The sequence below is a fragment of the Lampetra planeri genome, chromosome 37 (genome assembly GCF_965212315.1).
Source record: "Lampetra planeri chromosome 37, kcLamPlan1.2.h2, whole genome shotgun sequence".
NCBI classification, from domain to species: domain Eukaryota; kingdom Metazoa; phylum Chordata; class Hyperoartia; order Petromyzontiformes; family Petromyzontidae; genus Lampetra; species Lampetra planeri.
The window spans coordinates 992,366-1,018,956 of NC_136143.1; the positions used below are offsets into that span (position 1 = coordinate 992,366).

Genomic DNA, 26,591 nt, shown 5'->3' on the forward strand with positions numbered 1-26,591 from the left:
TTTTTTCCAGCCGATAGCCAGTCCAAGTCCGGGTGTATTGTAGTAAATCTGAAATATGCAATCGAAAATAATGTTCCGCTCATGATTATTAATTAAGATGTGGAGTGACGTCAATAGCTCATGGTAATTATTAATGATGGCGTTACGGAGTTGGTGTGACATCAGGGTTCTGGCTTTTAACTTATGAAGATAATTCTACGACAATTTGTTTTCGGAAGCTTTGCAAATAAAAAGATGCCAGAGGCGCGATCTGCCAGTCGCGACGAGAGGGCTTCAGCGGCAGCAGAGAGAGAGTTGTGGTTTTGCTGTTGCTCATCCCCCGCTTGGCAGAGCGAGGCCGCAGCGTGTGGCCTGTGAGGCCCGCGCGGTCATTCGCTGATTGCGAGCGAGGTTGTTCAATCCGTGATATTAGTTCGATCCCGAGTCAGGTCAGGAAAAAATGCGAATGATCAATTATTAAAGTTATTTATATTTATGAAGGGAAAAAAACCCGCATGGCCCTATCGGCTAAACTTAACAACGCCCCACATTGTATTAATGTATTAATATTCCTGAGCACGAGCTTATTGGTTCAGACCATTGACGTCAAACGGTCCTAGTTTAATATTAATTAGCTTTTCCCCGAATCCGTGTGACGCCACGCGCCTAATTAATATTAATGATCGATACGTGCCGCCACGATTAGTTAATTAATTACGTCACATGCCGTGACGTCAGCGACCACTACCGCGTGCCCACGTGGGTGGCGGGACAGCAGACGCGAGAGGGCCTCGTGGTCCATAAAGCAACAATAACTCGGGGGCCCTTCATCGATCCACCGCTGGATGAAGGCTTCCCTCACGACGCCTCGGCGGTCGTGTTGGGGTTGTTTGACCGCACTCCGGCGCGGATTTGGTGAACATGGATGAGGTTGGCGGCCCCGGTTCGGATATTGGCCGTTGAATCGGAATCTTTATTTTATATATCGTGGAGAAATCCGATGAACTATGAAGATCTTTTTTTTATCAACAACAAACAATACAAAAACCATAGAAGTGAAAAGTTATGGGAAGGGTAAACAAATCACTACAAACAAATAAGTTTACTTCAAACTACAGTATTTTAATAGATCGATCCCACCGAGCGATTATTCAGAAGCCACCTGGCCTCACAAATGATAGCTCGACGAAGTGCCTGATTATGCGGACATTTGTAGCAGCCAAATGTTGGCTGTGGCCGGGAATCGAACGTAGGAGGCCGGGTTGATAGCGCGGTGCGCTATGCCAATCGCTCCACGTCTTACATGTGGCAGGGTGGCGCAGATCCTGGGTTCGATTTCCGACTCGGACGGCGCTCTGTGTGGAGTGTGTATAAGAGTATGGAATATGTATGTTCGCGCTCAGTTCTGGATGGGGTTTTTCCGGTTTCATCCCTTTTCTAAACACACAGTGGGACTGCCATTGGCCAAACATCCCCAATGCTTAACAGCCCGCTTGAAAATTACTCAATTGTGATTACGCATGTTAGCAACATTGCCCCCTACTGCGGGAGTTGGCGGGACCCTCCTGAAATATTCATGAGACTCAGGCTTTCCTGGGTAAACAAACGTCATAATAGCAATAAAACTTGTGCGTAAGCCACTGCGCCACAGCGCCACAATCTTATCATCTGTGAGAGCAAACTGGCTGAATGCTCCATAAGGCAGGGTTTCTCAAGTTATTTTGGCCCGCAGACCACTCGGCCGATGCAAGCATTTCTACGGACCACCCAGCCGCCCACCCCTGGTGACAACACTCATTCACTTCACTACATACTGTACCACGAATACAACATGATTCATAAAAACTACTTTTTTTTATTCAGTAATAAGGTTTTTTTTGTTTTAGGCGGCACATTTGGTTATGTCTTAGGGTAGTTTAATCAGGGTAGTTTACCCAACTTCATTTTGAAATTTAATTATAGTAAAATATGTATGCGAAACAAAAGGTCTAAACATTGCCATTATTCAGCACGCGGACCACGTGCAAGACCGTCTCGCGTAAACACTGGCGGTTCGGGGACCGCAGTCTGAGAACCACTGCCCTGAGCCAATCCGTCCTCCCCTGTGTGTGTGTGGAGTGTGTGTGTGGGGAGTGTGTGTTTGTGTGTGTGGGGAGTGTGTGGAGTGTGTGTGGGGAGTGTGTGGAGTGTGTATGGAGTGAGTGTGTGTGTGTGGAGTGTGTGTGTGTGGAGTGAGTGTATGTCTGTGTCTGTGGAGTGTGTGTTTGTATGTGGAGTGTGTGTTTGTGTGAGTGGAGTGTGTGTGTGTGTGGAGTGTGTGTGGAGGGTGTGCGTGTGTTTGTGTGTGTTTGCCCCCTTTTGGCTTTCCGGGAATTCAACTGAGGTAATTGTTGTGCCGCCGGGTCAAAGGATCGTGTTGTGTAAAACTCAAAATTATCGTTTGCGCCGTTGTGGAGGATATAAATGACGTTGATAATGAGCACGCGATGTTTCCTTCGTGTTTCAATTCTGGACCATGGCGCTGGAAGGCATGGCCTCATTCTCGATCAGAACGTCATAGGATATTTCACGTCCGCCGTGAAGCAGACAGCGCACAACTCAAATACATTTCATTATTAATTGTTAATATATCCGCAGTATTAACCAGGGAGGCCATTGGGATTGAACCGCGAACCTCTGCAAAACGTGGCAAACGTGCGACCGCTGGGCCGCGTCACCACCCCGTGGTGTCTGATGAAGGTTATCCTGCCGACGACAACCTATCCCCATCAACCAAGACCTCACCATGTACAGTGAGGGAAAAAAGTATTTGATCCCCTGCTGATTTTGTACGTTAGCCCACTGACAAAGAAATTATCAGTCTATAATTTTAATGGTAGGTTTATTTGAACTTGAACTTGAAAAGTGAGAGACAGAATAACAACAAAATCCAGAAAAACGCATGTCAAAAATGTTATAAATTGATTAGCATTTTAATGAGGGAAATAAGTATTTGACCCCCTCTCAATCAGAAAGATCTCTGGCTCCCAGGTGTCTTTTATACAGGTAACGAGCTGAGATTAGAAGCACACTCTTAAAGGGAGTGCTCATAATCTCAGCTTGTTACCTGTATAGAATACACCTGTTCACAGAAGCAATCAATCAGATTCCAAACTCTCCACCATGGCCAAGACCAAAGAGCTCTCCAAGGGTGTCAGGGACAAGATTGTATACCTACACAAGGCTGGAATGGGCTACAAGACCATCGCCAAGCAGCTTGGTGAGAAGGTGACAACAGTTGGTGCGATTATTCGCAATTGGAAGAAACACAAAAGAACTGTCAATCTCCCTCGGCCTGGGGCTCCATGCAAGATCTCACCTCGTGGAGTTGCAATGATTTTGAGAACGGTGTGGAACCAGCCCATAACTACACGGGAGGATCTTGTCAATGATCTCAAGGCAGCTGGGACCATAGTCACCAAGAAAACAGTTGGTAACACACTACGCCGTGAAGGACTGAAATCCTGCAGCGCCCACAAGGTCCCCCTGCTCAAGAAAGCACATATACATGCCCGTCTGAAGTTTGCCAATGAACATCTAAATGATTCAGAGGACAACTGGGTGAAAGTGTTGTGGTCAGATGAGTCCGAAATGGAGCTCTTTGGCATCAACTCAACTCGCCGTGTTTGGAGGAGGAGGAATGCTGCCTATGACCCCAAGAACACCATCCCCACCGTCAAACATGGAGGTGGAAACATTATGCTTTGGGGGTGTTTTTCTGCTAAGGGGACAAGACAACTTCACTGCATCAAAGGGACGATGGACGGGGCAATGTACCGTCAAATCTTGGGTGAGAACCTCCTTCCCTCAGCCAGGGCATTGAAAATGGGTCGTGGATGGGTATTCCAGCATGACAATGACCCAAAACACACGGCCAAGGCAACAAAGGAGTGGCTCAAGAAGAAGCACATTAAGGTCCTGGAGTGGCCTATCCAGTCTCCAGACCTTAATCCTATAGAAAATCTGTGGAGGGAGCTGAAGGTTCGAGTTGCCAAACGTCAGCCTCGAAACCTTAATGACTTGGAGAAGATCTGCAAAGAGGAGTGGAACAAAATCCCTCCTGAGATGTGTGCAAACCTGGTGGCCAACTACAAGAAACGTCTGACCTCTGTGATTGCTAACAAGGTGTTTGCCACCAAATACTAAGTCATGTTTTGCAGAGGGGTCAAATACTTATTTCCCTCATTAAAATGCAAATCAATTTATAAAAAAATTGACATGCGTTTTTTTCTGGATTTTTTTGTTGTTATTCTGTCTCTCACTGTTCAAATAAACCTGCCATTAAAATTATAGACTGATAATTTCTTTGTCAGTGGGCAAACGTGCAAAATCAGCAGGGGATCAAATACTTTTTTCCCTCACTGTACCTCGCCACCACCCACTCAAGTCCGAATCGCCTTCATGGAACCGTGGCTGTCACCATCCTAGAATCTCGCCCAGATCCAGAAGAACGCTGGCGAACAGAGTGGAACAATGTGGACGTCCAGAATAACCCCCTCATTCGAGACCCAAACATCGAACACCTCCTGGCTTAGACATCCCTCATCAAAGACACTGCTGCGACTGTCAACGACATTAGAACATCAACAGGTCGATGCGCACATCTTCTTCGTGAATGGAAAATTAAAAATGCAAGCCACAGTGCTGCGGTTGTGGCCACGCAACCAAAGCTATGGATCACATAGTAAACCACTGCAAATGTGATCACCTTCAACGAAGGAGAAATCGTAAAACTACACGAACTCTATCTCACGAAGCCCTCTCGTCGCGGGCAGTAGATCTCGCCATTGGCATTAAGCTCCCGAACCACACTACTGCCATCACGCGTGAGAACAGACCGAGTGCGGCTTATGCTTCGCTCGACGTAATCGTAACGGCTGTCGGATTCCACCACGACCAAACCTCCCCCAGCGAGGTCATAACTCATAACATTGAATACACACTCGCAAAACAATGTCAGTGCGTAACAAGTGCAGAGAAAACTGGTATCGAGAGCCGGGCCTTGCCCTCTTGTCGCCCCAGGTGGGTGCGGGGGGCGGCTTTCCAGAATGTTCTCTTGCGCGACCCGCACTGCACCCCGAAAATAGACAAATCGGTCATCACAACATAGCCGGGATAGCTGACATCCTTGAGGTCCGTAGATTTATATCCAGGTCTCAGCTGACTGTAATCAACCGGGTTCTCAAGTGTTGTGAGTTGATGATCTCACCCAGGTTACCAAAGACTGACATAGAGACCCATATACTTTATTATAGAGACCCAAAGGCTTACATAGAGACCCATAGACTGACACTGACTGAGTTGCTCTCTAAACTCAGCTCCTGACCGACCGAATAACTAATGACCAACATGGGCTGCAGATTACAAAGAGACAAAAGAAAATCACTCCACAAACAAATCAAACACGTGACCAGTCAATTGTGCCTACGATAATCTTACAAATGTCTACGTGAAACGGTGGAGTATCACAATTATTTCTGGCATACATCATCCGCACCTTCTGAGAATGTTGCTGAACTGGCCCCCTAGCTTGACGTGGAGGGCTTCTTTCCAACAACACCAGGCAACACAGCCCCCTGATTTGTTAAACAGGCCGCGCTCTGTTGCGTGATGTCACTCGCAAAATGTATCCCCATCCTGCGTTTTGCTGCTGCTGCTTAAAAAAGACAATCTTGGTGGGAAACACTGGACGGCAGGGTGGCAGCGGAGTGGTAACACGGCAACAATGGTCGGGGTTCCATGCCCAAATCGGGCGCCTTTTCTGTGTCGAGTTGTATGTTCTCTTCCTGTTCTGCATGGGGTTTCCCGTCGGGTTATCTGGGTGTCTTCCCAGAGCGTAGAGAAATAATGTAACCGGCATTGGCCAAACATCGCAACGGGTGAAAAATTGCCTGCACATGACGCAATTGGGATTACACATACAGCGGCAACACGACTGCGAAAACTTGGCAGGACGCTCCTGGAAATATTCTTGAGGCACGGTGGAGCATAAACACGGGCAATCAATGCAATATATTGTTTTTGCTAGTATCAAAGTATGAAAAAATAAGAATAGATTTTACCCTTCCGAGCAATAAAACGGGTGTTAAGATGTTCAAACAACAAAACGAAACCTTTTGCAATGAATCGTCTACATTAACCACAAAAAGGATGTCTTTGGTGTAGGCTAATTAGTTTCAAATACAATGCATGGAATTATCAAAGCATGTTTATTTGCATGTTCACCACAAGTACGTGTGGTTAATGCGAACTTGATTCCTTGCAAAGGTTTATATTTGGCGTTTGAACATCCTAATATCAGTTTTATTGCCAAAAGGGTGAAACCTATTCTTGTTTTTTCAAAGGTTGATTAATTTTAGAATTATTTTCTGTTCCGTGGAGCAACTGAGTTGTTCTACTTGATTAATAATTCCGAGTAAAGGGGAACTTCCGAGCCGTAACGGTCATCAGCTTGTGTCACGGGGGCACACGTAGCACATTTAGATTCGCGTACTGCCCAAACATCTGAAAACGCATTGCTTTGACAATTTGCCCGATGTTTGGCAAGAGACCTTGACATGTGTTTGCCAAACACCAGACGAAAATGGATGAAAATAACGCATCAGTGATGGTACCCATGACGCCATAATGGCGAGGGCAGAGTTCATGGTCCACTTGAAGAAGAGATGCCGCGACTCTAAGGTAATACCAAACGCATTTACACTAACATCTGCTGCTGTAACTTCTTCTAATGCGAAACGAATTCTGTCTAGAACTAGCTTAGCTCTTATCTCAGAGAAAATCAGACTTACGCGCACCGAACTAGATCAGTTAGACAAGACACTCTACAAATCACACTTATCTTTGAGTGCAACAATGTCCACATCGGATTGGGAACACGTGGAAAAAATGACTGCCTCTTCAGCTGCCGCTATGTCGACTAAATGTAAGGACAACTTGATTTCCAAATTCAACCGCCTCTCAAACAAGAAACCGGACCCACACATTGAAAAGCTAGATGTTAACAAAGTCGTAATTAATCGCAGTAACAGTCCTATTTCTGAAGGTTTGAAATCCGTTTTAGCTAAAGGACTAAACTTTGCAGTCACACCTAGACACATACCAGTTAATGATATAATTGCTCGAGTAGATGTAGCTCTCAAGGGCTTGAGTCACATCGCTGCAGACGTAGCAAGATCTGAAATCTCTGTAACCCTCAAAAACGCTAAGATGCCAGCTAACAACATCAGCAAAGATGAGCGTTTTGAATTAGCTCAATTAAAAAAGAGGGATGACATTGTCATCCTCTCAGCCGACAAAGGCAATGCCACTGTCATCATGGACAAAATAGAATACAACAACAAAATTCAAGAACTACTCAACGATGGCAGCTATACAAAAATAAAAAGAGACCCCACCAACAGCCTCGTCTCCAAAACCAACAACATAATTTCTGCTTCAACCGCATTAATTGATCAGACCAAACAGTTCTCGTTGAAACCTTCTGCAGCCAGGCCATCAAGATTGTACGGCTTGCCAAAGATACATAAAGAAGATACACCTCTTCGTCTCATTGTCTCTACTATCAACTCCCCCACTTACAAACTGGCTCGTTTTTGTCCGAAATCCTACGGCCTTTCACTGGAAAAACCACCTCTGCAGTACTAAACTCTACTGACCTGGTATCGACAATCAAGGGGATTGCCCTGTCCCCAGACGACCTGCTTGTCAGTTTTGATGTGGTTTCCTTGTTCACAAAGGTGCCTGTGCCTGACACCATCGCAATCATTGAAGACTTGGTTCATCAAGGACTAAATGCTGGGGTACCCCCCCTGGTGAGACACTGCTTAACCAATACATACTTCACCTGGAATGGAACCTTCTACAAGCAAATTGAGGGCACCCCAATGGACTCCCCCCTATCTCCGGTTGTAGCCAACATCTTCATGGAGAAATTTGAGACGGACGCCATCCAGACTGCCACTCTACGCCCGACCTTATGGAAGAGGTACGTAGACGACACTTTTGTCATCTGGCCACATGGCCGGCCTGCTCTAGACCAATTTCTCGACCACATCAATTCCATACACCCAGCCATCAGATTCACCATGGAAGTCGAAAATGATGGCAAGCTACCCTTTTTGGATGTCCTAATCAAAAGGAGACCTGATGGTTCAATGAGCCACTCTGTCTACAGGAAAGCCACCCACACGGATGCTTATCTAAAACCGGATTCCCACCACCATCCATCCCAGAAGAATTCCCTCATCAAGACTCTATATCATAAAGCCCAATGCATCTCCGACCATGAACACATTTCCAGGGAACTCAAACACGTACGCCAAGCTCTTAAGGCTAATGGTTACTCCGACTACACAATCCGCAAAGCCATCACTCCAACCATCAAGAAAGATCCTGTTGAAGAGCCTTTCAAGACCATCACCTTACCCTACATTGCTGGGGTCACAAAAAAGATCTCCAAAATCCTGATTAAACACAAGATCCAGGTCCGATTCAACACAGTACATAAAATCCGTGATCTGGTACCATCTGTAAAAGATGTGATTCCAGACATACAGTACCCTGGCGTCTACAAACTAAGTTGCCTCTGTGGTAGCAGTTACATTGGGGAAACCAAACGACACGTCTCAGACCGCATTCGTGAACATAAAGCTGATCTAAAACACGGTAGGACAAACACCTCAGCCGTGGCAGACCACTGTTACAACTCAGTGGGCTCACATGACATTGACTTCTCCAAGACGGAGGTTCTCTGCAAGCCATCTGGCTATCATGAGAGATTCGTTCATGAGGCGATTCACATATACAAACACAGAGACAATTTTAACCGAGAAGATGGATTCAGGCTTAGCAATCATTGGAAGGACGTAATAAACCATTTCGATACACATTAGGGTGAGTTGAATAATACATAGTGTTATATTAAAATGTATAAAGTATAGGGTGGTTTACAGCAATACAGTATATAATTTAATGTTGGGTTTATCTATGGCAGTATATAGTACTGTATATGCTAAGAGAATAAAGTTTAGATGGAAGTATATTATATACTTCTTACGACGTAGAATTGTAATTTATTATTTGTTGTTAGTAACTCAGCTTATTGTAGAGTATAGTAAGTTTCAGTTTATATTTTAGTTTTTTATGTAGTTTTTACTTTGGTTTTCTACGTGGTTGTTTGGTAAATGCAGCTACATATCACTAACATTCCTTTCCTTTATTAACGCTGTTCCTTGCGCCCCCCCGTGGTGCTGTTGATCCTGCATAATGCATGGGCATAATGGGACTTTGAAACCCCTCCGCCCACCTCCTACGCATTGTCCATTGGTATGCTAAATTCCTCTTCATATGCACATTCTTTTGTTAAGGCGCTCCTCCTCGCAACACCTATATAAGCTCCTAGCTTGATAATGTTCTCATTCTTCGCCTGAGGACGGCTGCTTGCGTTGTGGCCGAAACGTCGTGAGAATTGTTTTATTATGTTTTATTTTTATTATTTTATTACTTCCCTTCTACGTGACTTTACCGAAAGAACCAAGAAGATGAATCCCTGCCGTCACGAAAGCTTTAAATCGAAAAATTGAAGAAGAGTTGTCCACGGCAGGGAATCCAGGCCTGATGCCGGTAAACAGCGATGATGATGTCATGCGACACTGCAGTTGTCCTCACATTCACCCTTAATCGCAGTCCCAAATAAAATCATTAGCTGGGTTTTTCAGTCACGTAAAATACCGAACGCAGAAGATCCCTGGGTTTCATCTTCCACGAAGCTCATGGACCATCCTAAACCGGCATCCACTGCACAAATCATGGCAGTCGATGCGGATACCTGATGCACAAATGTAAAATCTAAAACTTTCAAGTGTGCGACTGTGGTCATCCAGAGCAGACCGTACAACATGTAACGACGCAATGCCCGATCCACAACTATGAAGGAGACATAACATCGGTGATACACTCCGCTGCTCCTGACGCTGTTATCTGGCTTGATAACCACCCGAATGTGAAAATGTAATTGTTCCTATGGATCAAACATCAGCTATACGAAAGAAGAATAAGTGGTAGAATACCTTTGGGCCACTAATCTCAAATCATAGAACCAGAGAGAGGTGGACGAGCCCCTGTGCTGGTGTGAGGAGTGGCGGGTGACAGTAACGGGATGGAAGGTCACAGGGTCACGCGAGTCATGGGGGTGTCCACACGGCCCGGGTGGTGTTCCGTTGTAAAAGTTGCGGAGCTGAGTGAGCCAGAACAGAACGATGAAACTGCGTTTCACAAGAAGACGTCTGAGTTCGGCTCAGGGCCAAGCAGAGCTTGGGGCGGGGTCAATAATTTTCGTCGTCGCGTTGCAACTTCACTCATTGTGACATGACGCAAAGCTGTCAACCCATACGGTTTACCCCGTATTCTTGTACAGGTCCAAACGGCGTACGGCCGTTTCAATAGGAGCAAAATGTTTTTATGTCTATTTGTGTTTCTCTCTTGTGATGGGACTTTGTAGGACGAACGTTGAGATTTATAAGGGCACGGTGTGACCAATAAGGTCTGAATTGGTCTGTAGTAATGTAGACACTGATAAGGGGTTGACAGGCATGCATGACGCCTCTTCACCAAGAGGCGTACTCCTCTTCACGGCGACTGGGATATCAGCAATATTGTGGTGGAGCAGCACACCGCAGTAAATGGCTTATATTGTTTGCAAATATTTGTGTTTATTTAGGCTTCAATTCGTGACATAATCAGAATCTCGATTTATACTGGAGGAATCCAATTAGCTATAAAGCTCTTTTTCACATATGTCCAGTAGGGCAGGTCAGAACGTTATAACAACAAACAATACAAGCTTGGATGACTTCATAAATTCCCATTGACGCAACGCATGTTCATAGGTTACAAATGCTGGGAATAATGGAACGCTGCTATGAATTCGTGAATAAGGGATGCACACAACAGATGCCGCGTGCGAGAAAGTGGCTCAAATCCTCGGCTCTGACGCCCCCGTCTGACCGCAGTTAGACCACCTCACACACAGTCCCACGTGGGATTTGATGCGATCACGCCGTGGCGCGCCATGGATATTATTTTATTAATTAGGCTGGTTTACCGAGGAAAGCCTTCCCGAGTCTCAACTTTTTTTTCATGAGGGTCCTGCAAAGTTTTTGCAGTCAGGGGCGATGTTGTATGTATGGTGAATTTATTTTGCACCGTACATAGCCAATCGTGCTAATCAGAGGTGCGGGGGAAGGACAATACAAAAATCAGTTCTCAAGAAATGTTTTCAATCTAGATTTAAAAGTGCATAGCTCCAGTAGCTTCCTAATATTGGAAGAGCGTTCCAGACGGCCGCAGAAGTGCATCTGAAAGCAGGCGATGCGGTGACCCTCTTTGTTCGATGGCAAGCCAAAAGCCGCTGTGAGGATGACCTGACTTTGCGTGATGGTTTATGCTCCTTGATGAGATCAGCACGGTATTGTGGTTCATTTGTGGCAAGCACTTTGTGTGTAATAAGTGCGACCGTAGAATGTATTCGTTCAGTAACCGGAAGCCAATGCAGCTCAGTGAGCGCCTGACAGACGTGGTATTACTGTGCATACTAAATGCTGCTCTATTGTGAATGGTCGGCACACTTGACTTACAATCCAAAGGTCGCCTCTTCGATCTCCAGCCACGGCAGTTTATGACAATTAAGTAATTTTCAGGAATTGTTAGAATTTAAATGTTTTGCCAATTCTACCAGTCACATTGAATTTACGGTTTGTATTACTAATGGCAGGACATTGGAGAACCCGAAGAAATCCCATGCAGGACGGGGGGGGGCATACAAACTCGACACGGAAAGGCGCCCGAGTCGGGAATCAAACCCAGGCCCTTGTGCTGTGGTGCACAAGTGTAACCACTGCCCCCACCCAGAGTTTGAGAAACGTGCCTCACACCCGTGTTGCTGACTGCATCACAGCTGGGTGACACGCCTTATATTTCGCATTTCTGTCATACCATTGTACAGTATCTTCTTGGTTCTTTCCCTTGAATGCTGCATAATGCACTGCTAATCCTGCATAATGCACGGGCATAAGTAGTACTAATCACATACCTGCATTTCCCATATCCCCTCCCTTGGATGCTGCTAATCCTGCATAATGCACGGACATAAGTAGTACTAATCACATACCTGCATTTTCCATAAATATGCTAAATTCCTCTTGATATGCAAATTCTTTTGTCAAGGCGCCCTTCCCCCCCCCTTCCAACCCAACTTATATATATGCTCCAAGCACGTGTGCTGTTTCATTCAGACGCTGTCGCCTCGACAGACCTGGTTTCACCTGAGGACGGCTGTTTGCGTTGTGGCCGAAACGTCGTGAGAATTATTTTATTATTATTATTTTATTACTTCCCTTCTACGTGACTTTACCGAAAGAACCAAGAAGATGAATCCCTGCAGTCACGAAAGCTTTAAATCGAAACATTGTACAGTATTTGCAAAGCGCACTTGCGAACTTATGCACTGTTATTCCATCGTGTTCTTGGTTAACCAACATTGCGAAATGTCCAATTACAATGCAAATGACGACTGCATGTGTGCATGATCAAGATAAAATACACTACTGTATTGAAATTTTCTGCACAGGTCTTGAGTATCATGAAACTAAACAATAAAACCAAACAATTTTTTATTTTACCAGGTAAAGCCTACGGAGCTATTTAGCTCTTTTTCAGAAGCAACCTGACCACAAATGTTAGCTCAAGAGGCTTGTCAAGTGGGACCCAAATACTCTAAACACGTTTCTCAATGGAGGGAAACACCAAAGGACCCGCAAAAAAATCCATAAGACCCCGGGGAAAGATATGCAAACTTCAAATATACAGCAGCAGGCGTCAGGGTTGGGATCGAACCCAAGACCTCCTGTATACCAGGCGAGGTGGTTGGATCGGTGTTGCACCCACTTGGACGGTCCTGACACTTGCGGGTAGTATAGACAAAGATTGAGACCATCCCACAGTTTAAATCTGTAACAAATTTAAGAAAGGTATGTGCAGCGTTTAGTATCAGATACTGTCAGCCTTATGCGCGCAATACTGCACGCCTGCGTTTTGAATCTATTCGTTTCCAGCCTGCACTGCGATGGGGCTTCTTGTCATAGACAGATGTGGATCATCATTGGCTTTGGGCAAATGCCAATGGGGTGGCCAGTGTAAAGGTCACCGTACTCTCCGTATATGGAGGAGCTCCAAGGAGGCATTTGACAGCAGCCAACAAAACGATTGTACAGTACCGATGAGCCCCATGAGGACGAAACCGGCCGACATTTTCTCAACTCGTTGATTGGTGGTTGAATGACAAATTGTCCACACGTTCAGTAATTTTGAGCTGGTGGTCTGGATAAGGTCGAGAGCTTTTGTGCAAGCAATTCACATCATCTACTTGTAAACAATATTTGCACATAATAGACACACATCACATGGTATGGAAAAACATTTTTTATTGAAATCTTGGATGAATGAGGCATGGCCTCCCAATGAAAGGGGATTGGATGCAGGGAGCCTATCATCCCTAACCCAGCCTTAGCTCCACCCCTAACCCAGCCTTAGCTCCACCCCTAACCCAGCCTTAGCTCCACCCCTAACCCAGCCTTAGCTCCACCCCTAACCCAGCCTTAGCTCCACCCCTAACCCAGCCTTAGCTCCACCCCTAACCCAGCCTTAGCTCCACCCCTAACCCAGCCTTAGCTCCACCCCTAACCCAGCCTTAGCTCCACCCCTAACCCAGCCTTAGCTCTATCCCTAACCCAGCCTTAGTTCATACAAAACCCAACGTTAACTCAAACTCTTGACGCGAACCTAAACCATCTGACTGCTCAGTGGGATGGATGGCTGCTGGCAGTGATAGCCCTAACCCTCGACCCTAACAAATCCTGCCGCTTGTCCTAATCTTCCCAAGCTTGGGTAAACTGACACGCGCGGTGTTGCAGTGAGGATGCGACGTTGGATGGGGGGATGCGGGGCCGTGTGTCGGGCGGTCCGTGACTCAGCGGTGCGTGAAGAAGCCTTGCCGAGGGTTGTACTTGAAGGGCTTGAGGCGGTTGGGCCCTCTGCGGGGTGGGGGGGGGGAGAATAACCCATGGTGAAGACAGAAGTCTCGCCCACACAGTTGGATGTTTAAAGTCAAACTCTGTACGGTCCACAGAACGGCAGGGTTGTGCGAAAGCTTTGAGGGGTGCTGGGTGCATACCGACCTGCGTTACGTCTATCTGCGTAGAGCAGCGGCGCGCAGTGGTGAGTGCACTGCAGTACTAAACTGGCAACATGAGTTTGATTCCAGGCCACGGATAACATCAACCTGCACTGGCCACCACGGTGAAGTATGGTCAAACAATCCCTGTGACTGACATGGCATGGAGAGGCCTTCATCCTGCAGTGGCTTGATCAAGGGCTGTAAATTCTTAATATATGTATCTGTGTACTGATCTCGGTATTCTACCTGTGTATTCATCGTTCATAAATCAATCCATCAACCTTGCCACCTATCCAGATCCCCAGAGGCTAAACAGGTGTGGTACCGTATTGGCAGCGGTGCACAGCACAAATATTTAAAAAATCAAACACTCATCAATAACAACTGCTGACATTATTTGGCCCCTGGCCTTTCTTCTTTGCATGCTGTGAAGGGTGCCTCTATGAGCGAGTCTGTAAGATGGCCTGCCTCCACACACACTCTTTTGTCCGTGTGTCTGATCCCCCGGGGTACCGGCTGAGACGCAGGCACATCTTGTCCCTGGGGAACTCGCGAGGGCCCTCCACGCTGACGTCAGGGCTCCACGTCTCTAGGTACACGTCCAGGCAGGCGCAGATGCGCGCCAGCTGGTTCGTCAGCAGCTCGTAGCCAGGCTTCGGGCCCATCAGCTCGCCCGCATGCACGCACACCTCGCTCTCGATCGCCTGCGGAATAAGCCAAACCACCGCGCCAGTGAAAAACGCAACTGCAATTTTACTCCGTAGCGGCTGACGCTGCGGCAGCAAAGATTCATCACTGGCTCTGAGAATGTTCAGAACTCATAACACTGACACATTGACCACATGGATTATTAATGTATTTTGTCAATTGTCTAAAGAGAGGTGCCACCAGTCAAGATTAAACCACATTGCCACCAGTGAAGATTAATCCACGCTGCCACCAGTGAAGATTAAACCAGGACCTAGTCCCGCAGATCCTGATGCTGGTGCAGTGGGGAGAGCCACACACAGTTGGAGTTCTCAAAAGTCACGCATGCAAGTGTATTGACAACTTGGATTATTTACGTGTTCAATTAAAATATTAAGTTGCTGTGTTTCCAGTGGTGAAAAAGCACAAATTAACACAACCACTTTTGTCAGTAACACCGCCTTGCATCGTACAACGATGGAGTAGGCTGCCGTTTCACGCAATGGCCCTTCAGAGCAGAGAGGCGGGCGGCTGGCACGTACACGGATGTTGTCGTCCGTCTGGCTGCTCCTCTCCCCATTCCAGCTGAGGCAGAGGCTGAGGATAGGCGCCGGGCTCGGGAAGCTCGGGCTGAGCAGCACCGCAACGCGCAGCTTGGCTGCACGAACAAAACAAAGATCCTCCGTGGAGTCTTAACAAACGATTGGCGAGCGCCTATGAAGGCCGGCACGGCACACGAGGGGGTGGGTGGCCAGCACGACGCTCTCCCTAGTGGCGACGTTTACACGCTGCACCAGGCACTCATTTCAGGCTGAGTGGACCTAGAGGAGGCCCAGAACCAGTTCAGATATTCATCACTGGTGTTAGCCGTCAGCAGGAATCGAACCCGGGTCGCTGGGTTCGTAGTGCAGCGCGCTAATCGCTAAACTACGTACACAAACACACACATACACAAACGTCCATGCACATGCAAATCACACATATAAGAATAGCACAATGCCAGGACAGCAAAAAGTGGCATAATTATTATTTATCATTCCTGCTTGGGTCTCAAGACTTTTGCAGGAGGGTCCTGCCAAGTCTTTGCAGTTTGGGAAAATATTGCTGCTGCGTGTGATCCCACTTGAATAATTTGCAGGTAATTTATTTTAGGATTGGGATGTTTGGCCAAAACAGTTACATTGTATATGGGAAGAATCTAATTCGGAATGTTTATTAGACTGGAGGAATCCAATGAACTATAAAAGCTATTTTTCACAGATGTTCAGTAGGGGCGGGTCAGAACGGTACAACAAACAATACAAAAACGTGATAGGAGTCCAAAGTATAGGAAAGGTAAACAAATCACTTTGAAAAAGATACAAATCAAACAAAACTTTGTTTATCTTACCAGGTAAAATGCACTTCAAGAATGAACTTATCTTTCAGAAGCGAACTGGCCACAAATGATAGCTCGACGAAGCCGCTTATCACGTGTAAATTTATAGCAGGCACACACTCTACACGCATGTTTCTAAATGTGGAGGAAAGAAACGGATGACCCGGAGAAAAAATCCACGCGACCACAGGGATAATATGCAAACTCCAAATATACAGGCGTCAGAAAACCAGAGAACCCATTGAAAACCCATGCATTAAGGGCGAGAACACACAAACTCCACACGGGCACCCAAGTTGGGAATTGATCCCAGGCCCTCCTTGCAGTTCCTGTCCGCATCATTATAAGAAGTCATCTGAAATAAAGGGACCCTGGTCTAGGGCTTTTAATCGGTGTGTATTACCTGCTGTGACATGAAGCGGCATCGTGGACAATGGCTGAAAATGGAACGAAAGCTGAAAAGTCCAGCGTGGAGAGGTGAACGTTGCTAGAAGAGACGATGGGCCGGTGGTTCGTGACGGACGAATGACAGAGTGGCGGCAGCCAAAATACGGAACACATCTGAGAGGACATCTGCCGTGGAGACGGAGCGATGAAAATCAGCTCGTGTGCAAGAATCAAGATGGAATGCTACGTCACAGGACTGCGAGAGATGGACACGGCTTGTGGATTAGTCACGACAGGATTGCGATGGGGTTGGGCCACGGCACACCGGTAACGGAGGAACTGCCACGCGTACCGGTGCCGCGCTCGATGAGAGCACTGAAGTAGAGGTCACTCTCCTGGGCCAGGCCGGCCTCCACAACGTGGCGGGTGTACGGCAGCACCTGCAGGCCACGGCGGGAGGGCGGGGGCAGGGGGGGAGACACGGGCCCGCTGTGCCGGTGAGCCGGCCGCACGGATCCAAGTTGCACACACCCTGGAGCGTGGCACTGTGCAGAAGCCGAGGGTTGGTGCATTACACACACATTTGACACTGCCAATCCCGCTGGGCTGCGAGGTCGCCATCTCCTTGCTTGCCAGGTCGGTTGATTTTTAACTCTAGTCAATATTAAGTGTTGCTCGTCTCACACATGTGGGTCCTCCAGGCACTCCGGTTTCCAGAACACTAATTAACAGAATCCATAATAAAGAGATCAATCGCGTAAATATAAATGTGTCGTTAAACCTGCCAGCACCTGACAGCCAGTTAGTAAGGTTTGTCATGTAAATCACATGTGCCAATGAGTTACTGGTTCAGTGTTGGAGAGTAAACCCACAACGTTTACAATTCGAGTACGACATTTCGGTGGCGATTACAACCAGCTTCAACCCAAAAAACCTTTATTATGAAAATTGGTCGCGAAAGTCTACATGTTAAACGAATTAACGGAGTTGGCCAAACACCTCAATATAGGGTCGTAGGGCTTGGGTGATTGTTGGTGCGGGCTCTGACTGCCTTCCCCCGCTTGTCTGTGGTTTACCACACTTCTGAATTTAAGGAAACTGTGCAAATAGGAGTCACAAATTTGTGTCGTTCATTTTCAGTCCCGAGTGGGTGATGCAGATTGCGACCAAGGTCAAGGGGTGTTTCATAGTCGCAATGCCACTGATGCCATCGCTTAAGCAGTTGCTCCAGAGTCAACACCTAAACTCCACGGTCTACCCTTTTAAACATCGTTTTCACCATTAGGCTATAAGGTCATCGGTTCTTAACCTTTACTGCAGCCTGCACCCCCCTTTAGTTCTCAATGGCAAATAAATGTATGTTAATAAATACATCGGGGTTTGATGAAACAAAGTAGTTGTACTTATGTGCCTGTGCTTGATTTGTGTTTTCGATGATTTACCTTCTAAAAAAATCTGGCCACGTCTCGCACCCACAAAAAGGGCATCTCGCACCCCCAGGCGATGCGTGCACCCCAGGTTAAGAACCACTGCAGGTAATCCTTATCCATAACGTAGGAGCATATCGTTACTAAACTATAAACTAAACTAAATATTTATTTTTGACCAGGTAAAGCCCATTGAGTTATATACCTCTTTTTCAGAAGCTAGTTCAATGAAGTGGCTTATGTGGAAATGTATAGCAGCCTAATACTCTAAAACGCATGATGTTTATTCTAAATGTGGAAGGAAACACCAGAGGACACGGAGAAAAATCCACGCAACTGCATGCAAACTCCAAATATACAGGTGTCAGGGTCGACCCCACAACCTCCTGCACACCAGGCGATGAAGATAACATCTTCAGTGGACTGACAAAGCGCTGTCCATCAATATTAATTCGAGCAGCCAGTAACACCAAATTGAACTTCTAATCATGAACAGCGCATGTCCTTTGCAAGTGTAGAGGTGGTGCTCGGAATCGTATGGCACCAGTGCTGGAGGCCGCACCTTGTACTCGTCATAGGTGGAGGCGGTCCACTGTATGAGGCGTGACACCATCTTGGCAGGGAAGAGTGGCTGGCTCTCGGCCGACACTGGCAAGATGCAGTGTTCTGTTGGACAAAACAAACACAACGGCAAAGTTCCCAATCCGTGTAGCCTACACATGGCTCTTCAGGCAGGTGCTGTTAGCGAGCCCCTAGGAAGGCCTGCACATGGCACGGTGGCGGTGGTGCGGCCTGCACCTTGCCTGGCCGCATTTTCCTCCTCAGTGATGATGTTTACACACCGCACGCAGTATTCATGTATGGCCAAGTAAACACAGGGGAGGCCCAGGAAAGGTTCAGATATTGCTTACAACTGATGTTAACTATTTTTATTTTACCTGGTAAGGCCCAGTGAGCTATAAAGCTCTTTTTCAGAAGCGACCTGGCCAAAAATGATAGCTCAACGAAGTGGCTTATCATGTGGAAATGTATAGCAGCCAAATACTCCAAAACGAATGTTTCTAAATGTGGAGGAAAAAACCGGATGACCCGGGAGAAAAATGCACGCCACCACTGGGAGGAACACGCAAACTCCAAATATACGGGTGTCAGGATTAAGATGAAACCCACGACCTCCTGTATACCAAGCAAGGTAGTTAACATCTGACCACCGTGGCACCTTGGCCGCGTGGCTGGGTTCGAAGCTCAGTGCTTACATTTCTACACCATATCTCCATCCCGTGTGTGGGGCCACACACATATAAAGCCCTATGGGGGATCTATCTGTGTGTGTCTTTGTATGTCTTTGTGTATGTGTGTATGCATGTTGGGGCAAGTGCTGTAAGTGAGCACCTCGGTCTGTTAAGGGTATACGGGGGATCTTTGTCTTTGTTTTTTTGTGTATGTGTGTGTATATGTGTGTGGGGAATGGTAGTGTAGCGGTTAGCGCGTTGCGCTACAAACCCGGCGACCCAATGATGGATTATCTTAACCGGTCGTGGGTCGACTCAGCCTCAAATGAGTACCTGGTGCGGTGTGTAAACATTGCCACTGGAAAGACAAAAAGCAGCCGGGCATGGTGCTGGCCTCCCACCCCCTCGTGTACCGTTCCGCCTTCATAGGTGCTCGCTACCAGCACTTGCCCCTCCAGTCTGTTAATGCTATACGGGGATCTTTGTGTATGTGTGTGTGTATATGTGTGTGTGTATGTAGTCCGGCAAAACAACCTCCTACCTCCTCGCGGTGCCGGACGGGCAACTCTGTCGTGGACAGTGCTGTGGGGGGAGGGCCAATGCCGATTGGCCTCTCCCCTCATGGCGTCTGTGACAACCACAGTGGCTAAACGGGGGCTCTGGACGGGTGCGAGGGGCTGGTAACCCCTCCATCTTCAATTCATTACCACTAAACCACGACTTAAATATGTAACTAATACGCTTGTACCGGAGGCCCCGTGGGGACAGGCGTTTATGACGTCTCCTGGCCAAACCCCAATTGGCGGAGCCAGGAGATTGAATCTCTACCCTCGGGGCTTCTCCAGTAACAACGAAAAGTCACTTCGTGTGGCCACGTGGAATGTTCGAACGCTTACTGCGGAGGACAGGCTGCCACTCCTCTGTTGGGAGCTGGACCGGTACCGACTGGATCTCTCTGGAATTCAGGAGGTCTGGCCGGTTCTGGCACCTGCCACCATGAGGGGTGGACAGTCCTCTACTCGGGGTAGGAGACTGCCAAACAACAGGGTGTGGCTCTTCTTTTGAACAAAAGAATGAAGGGGGCGTGGGAGCGTGGCGGTGAGGTGTGGGAAGCTGCAAGCCCCAGGCTACTTTGGGCTCGCCTTCCCATCAACCGGAGGCGAGGAGTGGTGATCGTGGTTACTTATGCCCCCACCGAAGACGAACATCCGTGGAGGGATGCAGGCAAAGCCAATGAGTCAGATGCCTTCTATGACCTCCTGTCACAGGTGCTGGCTAAAGTGGCCACTCGGGATAGAGTCATCTTGTTGGGTGACTTCAATGCCCGAGTTGGTCATGATGCTGGCACCTGGTCTGGAGTGATTGGAGGGCATGGGCCAGATCAGCTCAATAACAACGGTAGGAGGCTGCTAGATTTTTGTGCAGCCCATGGGCTTGTAATTACCAACACGCTCCTCCGGCATCGGCGCGTCCACACAACATCATGGATGCATGCCGGGTCCAAGCAAGAACATCTGCTGGACTACATAGTGACGGACCAGCGGATGCGAGCCCATGCCCTTGACACCAGGGCCTACCGTGGAGCTGATCTGCCCTCTGACCATCGACTAGTCATCTGTAAGATGCACCTGCCATTCTTCCACTCCGGTGGTGGGTGTACACCCAGGACCCCATTCGAACCTAAAGTGGCCTGGTCTCAGTTAGCTGATGAAAGTTGCAAGTGAGAATTTCATCATCGCTTGCGGCTGGGGTTGGCATCGTCCCTCACTCCTCCTGATGTCGAGGGTAAATGGGCTAGGTTTAGGACTGCGACTCATGCAGCTGCAATGGTTGCTTTGGGTACGTGGTCCAGACCTCCCCAGAGACCCTGGCTGACAGAGGAGGTGTTCAGGATAGTTGAGAAAAAGCGACAGGCCCACTCTCATCGGCTACAACATCCCACGTCAGAGAATGAGGAGGCTTACCGCAGCCTTCGCTCGGAGGTTCGGAGAGCCGTAAGGCGCTGCAAGGATGGGTGGTGGTCGCGGGTTGCTGAGGAGATGGAATCTGCCCCAGTGGCCCGTGATCACAAATCACTATTTAACTCCATCAAAAAAGTAACCTGCAGCGCCATACCAATCTCCGACCCCCAGGAACAGGTTTGCAGATTTGCTGAGCATTTCTGTGAAGTCCTGAGGGAGAAGAAATCCCTCAGCCAGGAAAACATCATGGCACAAAGTGGGGATGACCCTGCTGAGGCTGCGGTGCCTCAAATATTGGAAGAAGTCACCCCCTGTGAGTGGCTGGCTGAGGTGCCATCTGTTGAGGAAGTACTGAAGGCGATCCGGAGTCTGAGACCAGGAAAGGCACCGGGCAGAGATGATCTCCCAAGCGAAATGCTGAGGGAGGGTGGCGCTTGTGCACAGACTGCCCTATATGACATCATAACAACAGTCTGGACCGCTGGACGGGTACCGCAAGATTGGAAGGATGCCCTGGTGGTCCCCCTCTTTAAGAAGGGGGACCGCACAGACTGTAACAACTAAAGGGGCATCTCACTCCTCAGTGTGCCGGGAAAGGTCCTGGCAAGGATTATTCAACATCGCCTTGCTAGGCACGCTGAGGAGAGGCTTGAGGAACCCTAATGCGGTTTCAGGAAAGGGCGGTCCTGTACAGATGCCATATTTTCTGTCTGTCTGCTACAGCAGAGGTGTAGGGAATTCCAACAAGACCTACATCTCTGCTTTATTGACCTGGTCAAGGCCTATGATACCATCAGTAGGCCTGGGCTCTGGGTTGTTCTTCGTGCTTTCGGAGTCCCTGACCCTCTGCTCACGATCATTAAGGACCTTCATGATGGTGAGCGGGCCCGGGTAAAACTACGTGGCCGGGAGTCGGAGCCTTTCCCTGTACACCTTGGGGTGCGACAGGGATGTCCTCTGGCTCCCACATTATTTAACATCCATTTCGACTGCGTAGTTCGTGAAGCCTTCAATAGCTGTACCGGGGGAATTTCCATTTGGTACAGATATAATGGGAAGGTGATCGACGCCCGGGTGCGATCAAGGGATGGCTCCCTATTGGTCAACCACGTTATGTATCCCGATGATTTGGTAATAGCTGCTCATTCAGAAGAGGAGTTGGAGACGCTGCTGCTGAGACTGGAGCGTGCCACTAAGAGGTGGGGCCTTACCATCAGCCCCACCAAAACTAAGCACCTGCCTGGGTATTTTGTACCATCGGACACTCCACAACTCCCAATCGGTGATGGGGCAGTTGTGGAGAGAGTGGAGAGTTTCTCATACCTGGGCAGTGCGCTTATGACTGGCTCCAGTTTAACAGCAGAGGTCTCACTCCGAATCAGTCGAGTGGCAATATCTTTCCATCGGTTGCGTAGCGCTGTGTGGAAGTTACCTGGTCTGTCGCTCCACACGAAGCTTCAGGTCTTCTCGGCCACAGTCATTCCCTCCCTTCTCTACGCTTGCAAAACGTGGACCCTCCTAATGGAGCATCTTTGCCGGTTAGAAACATTTAGGCTGGCCTGCCTACGATCCATCCTGGGTTTAACCAGGCTGGATTGTGAGGAGCTCACAAATCCTTGAAAGATCTGGGCAAAGTCCCATCGGTGAGCTCCTCCGGCAGGCAAAGCTGCGTTGGCTGGGTCATGTAGCCCGCATGCCCAGCTACCGCATGCCTAAACAGCTTTTGTTCGGCCGGATCGAGGGGGCTAAACGGGCGCGGCACGGGCTAGAGAAGAGATGGAGTGATGTGGTTCAGGAGGGCGTGGAGCTGAGTGGACTTGTCGATGACTGGTACCAGTGGTGTCAAGATCGGCCTCTGTGAAGGACGCTACTGGGTAGTCGGAGGCAGTCGCCCTCCAACAACAACGGAGGGCGGAGGAGCGACACTCACAAAAACGAGCGGAGCGCCGGGTGGCTAAAGCACAGCAAGTTGGCACAGTAGGGGGCACAGGGGGTGCATCAGCCAGTCATCTCAGTCAGTCGACCCGTGGCACCTGGGTCTGCCCCATGACCTCCTTGCCAACGGGCGTTCGACACTTCACGTGGCCTCAAGGTGCACATGGCCTGGCACAAGCGTCGTGGTGACGTCACTGCCACTTAGTGGCGAATGGCGGTTGTTGTTGTTGTATATATGTGTGTGTGTATATGTGCGAGGGGCTCTTACCCAGGGCAGCGAACTGCCGCTGCAGGGCGAGGCGGCCCAGCAGGCGCATGCGCAGAAGTCTCACCGTCGTCTCCATGTGGCTGGCGCTCAGCACGCTCTGCGCCGACACGCTCTGCTGCAGGGGATGGAGGAGGAGGAGCAGGCAGGAGTGACTGGTGCAGATGGACATCTGGACGGATGCATCAACTATATTGGGAATTGTTTTTGCTGTTGTAATTTTTGGAGAGCCAGGTCCCCTCATGCAAATGACACCTAATCTTGGTCTCGAGATATCATCCGGTTAAACAAAATAAAGCTGAACGTGGTGCATCAGCCTGTCTCTCCCCACCTCCGGCTGTTAATTCTCAACACGGTGGTATGTGGCCCAGTGACTAGTGAGCTTTGTGGCTGTATGATGCTGCCCATCGTATCATGTGACTTGAGAAGATGATGATGTTGATACCACAGAGACCATGGTGGGAATTCAGACTCACCCCTTTCCAAGTGGGGCCCTTAGTAATCATATCACAGCAGCACAAGTTTAAAGGCTGTTATTGCTCACTTAGTAGAATGTATCAATAGTATGCATATATGTTGAACTCATTTCGCAACGTACGTAGCCAACCATGCTAATTGGAGGTGCAAGGGACGGACAGCAAACTAAACACAAATAGCAGATTGAATTGTTTGATGGTTTGTGGGTTGATTAAAGTCAATGGGCTGATATACAAAGAAAGTGCTGAGCATAATGAAACAGCGTTTTTCACGTTTCTCTTGAAGGGGAAAGCCAACAACACGGCTAACTTCAGTGGCGAGTAATTCCTGCACCAGTTCTGGGCCAACTCGCACTCACCAATACGGTGAAGTATGGCAACATAACCTTGACCGACACGACTGACATTAATCCAGCAGTGGATTCACAGATGGCTTAAAATTTTATTTTTTATTTCTATGAAGCTCGTTCACCCACAAAAGCCTCACCGAGTCCAACAACTCTTTTTGCAGGAGGGTCCTGCCATGTTATCACAGAAGGCGACGATTGCTATGCACGCACCAGCTGGGCTACTTAGCGGTGTAATTTTTAAAATTTAGACAGCGACGCTGGCACATCATGGCCTACTCATGAGAATGATGTCATGAGATGCTTTACACCCACTGTGAAGCAGGTGGAGTGTTGTAGTTTTACGGTTAATGCACACGCCGCAGTACGAGTCAAGGTGGCCATTCGATTCTTAAACTTTTATTTTACCAGGTAAGGCCCACTGAGCTATGTAACTCTTTTTCAGAAGCAACCTAACCACAAATGATAGCTCAACTCAGTGGCTTATCACGTGGGCATAGATGGCAGCCAAATACTCTAAAACGTGACGTTGATTCTAAATATGGAGGAAAGAACTGACCACGGGAAGAGAAAAGATGCAGACTCCAAATAGACAGCAGGCATCAGGGTCGGGATTGAACCCACGAACATGTGCATACCAGGCAAGGGAGATAACATATCCTAGCCACCACGGCGCCCCAACCAATGAGCGGTGAAAGTGGTACCACTGGGCCATGGTGTCAGCGCCCGCGTAGCGCGATGTCAACGTGGTGCAGGCGAGCGCCGGCAGGCCGCGCGGGCGAACACAGCCACAGCACCCGCCGCCGTACCTCGGTGGGCTGAGCAGGGAAGTGGAGTCCTGCCAGCCACTGCACCCACACGTACGGGCGCCCCACCTCCTGCACGTAGCTGCCCAGGGACTCCATCCTGCAGCAACAGGGCGAGGAGAGTGAGGGGGCGAGCAGAGCGTAGAGGCAAGGAGAGAAACAGTCCTGTGCCTCCCCTAGGTCGACTCTGCCTCAAATAAGTACCTTGTGCGGTGTGAATACATCACCACTGGGGAGTCAAAGGAAGCTGGGAGTGGTGCTGGCCACCCACCCCCTCGTGTGCCGTGCCGGCCTTCATAGGTCCTCGCTAACAGCACTTGCCCCAACAGTCTGTTAAGGCTATACGGGGTGCCCTGGTTATTACTGTGGGTGTATTAACTGTAACATAAACAGCAGCGCATTTGTGATAGCTTTGAGCTGTAAGAATGGCGCAAATATCAAATACACAAATTATTACTGTTGTTATTGAATGACTTGCCCCTCGGGGTCTGTGTATGTGCGTGTGTGCACGTGTGTGAGGATTCACACCCCAGTCGCTGCAGGTGGAAGCGGTTGGCAGGGTTGGGGCTGTCGTTGCCGTGGTCGCCCGGGTACAGGCACGTCAGCAGGCTGTCCGGAGTCAAGAGGTCCCTGCGCGCACACCCGGCGAGCGCCGTTGCTCACGTCAGCACGCTGCACGAGCACGGCTCGTGTGACGCCGGCAGCGAGTGCTGGGATGCTGGTCCGACAATCGTACTCCTCACGCGAACACACCGCTTCAGTTTGGTTCAATCAGATTCGAAACAACAAGGTAGAGTTGCAGCCTTACAATTGCCACTGCTGGCAGTAAGGCTTCTACAAGAGAGGGTGTTATTGGCCAATTCTTCCACGCTGGTCAAGATGACTTGGAATAGGGTGCATCCACACTTTACCCCACCTCAATCTCCCAATTGACTAACTGTGGTGTGCCCATTTACACTGCAGGGGGGGTGGGGGGGGGGACCAACCGGCGAACTCTGCATCGCAAGTCCCTGCGAATGTTTTTAATAACGAAGGCCAATTTTTTGTTGCAGGTGTTGGTGAATGTGCCGCTCCCCTGCAGTGTGTGCAGGTCACCCGTTGCTCTGCTTGGGCTGTGTGTGCTTTGCGTCTCTGCTCCGCTGGGGCGCCGTGTTTGCGCCTCGGTGAGTTTGCTCCCCTGACGTACCGCAAGGGACATCGTTTCTGCACCAAAATACAGATGGCATCCGTCCCAATTCTGCGAGATTAACATCGCTTCAACTCTGTGCTCGACGAGAAAACCCATCAAAAGAGACATGTAAATGCTGCCTGTAGGGAGGGCCACATGACCACAACTCTGCGAGTCGGTGAATGCTTATAATTTTTTTGTTGAGCTGGTGGTCTTGCAGGAGGCTGAGAGCTTGTGTACAGGCCATGCCGCGTGTCCGGGAGGCGTGGTT

General features: G+C 48.6%; 1 protein-coding gene across 6 annotated transcripts in view; it reads right to left on the bottom strand.

Moving 5' to 3' along the window:
• Positions 1–13,482: 13,482 nt before the first annotated feature.
• Positions 13,483–26,591, bottom strand: part of THOC5 (THO complex subunit 5) — a 41,417-nt gene continuing 28,308 nt past the window's right edge. For 2 of the 6 annotated variants that reach the window (XM_078611630.1, XM_078611632.1), the window contains exons 12-20: positions 26,248–26,355; positions 25,681–25,782; positions 25,156–25,252; positions 23,527–23,641; positions 18,693–18,796; positions 17,056–17,143; positions 15,481–15,596; positions 14,765–14,955; positions 13,483–14,108 (exon numbers count right to left, since the gene is read on the bottom strand). In XM_078611630.1, coding sequence (XP_078467756.1) covers positions 14,045–14,108; positions 14,765–14,955; positions 15,481–15,596; positions 17,056–17,143; positions 18,693–18,796; positions 23,527–23,641; positions 25,156–25,252; positions 25,681–25,782; positions 26,248–26,355 — 985 coding nt within the window. In that variant the 3' untranslated portion in view covers positions 13,483–14,044. The remainder of the gene's footprint in view (positions 14,109–14,764; positions 14,956–15,480; positions 15,597–17,055; positions 17,144–18,692; positions 18,797–23,526; positions 23,642–25,155; positions 25,253–25,680; positions 25,783–26,247; positions 26,356–26,591) is intronic. The other 4 variants (XM_078611636.1, XM_078611633.1, XM_078611631.1 and 1 more) reach the window with 3 other exon arrangements.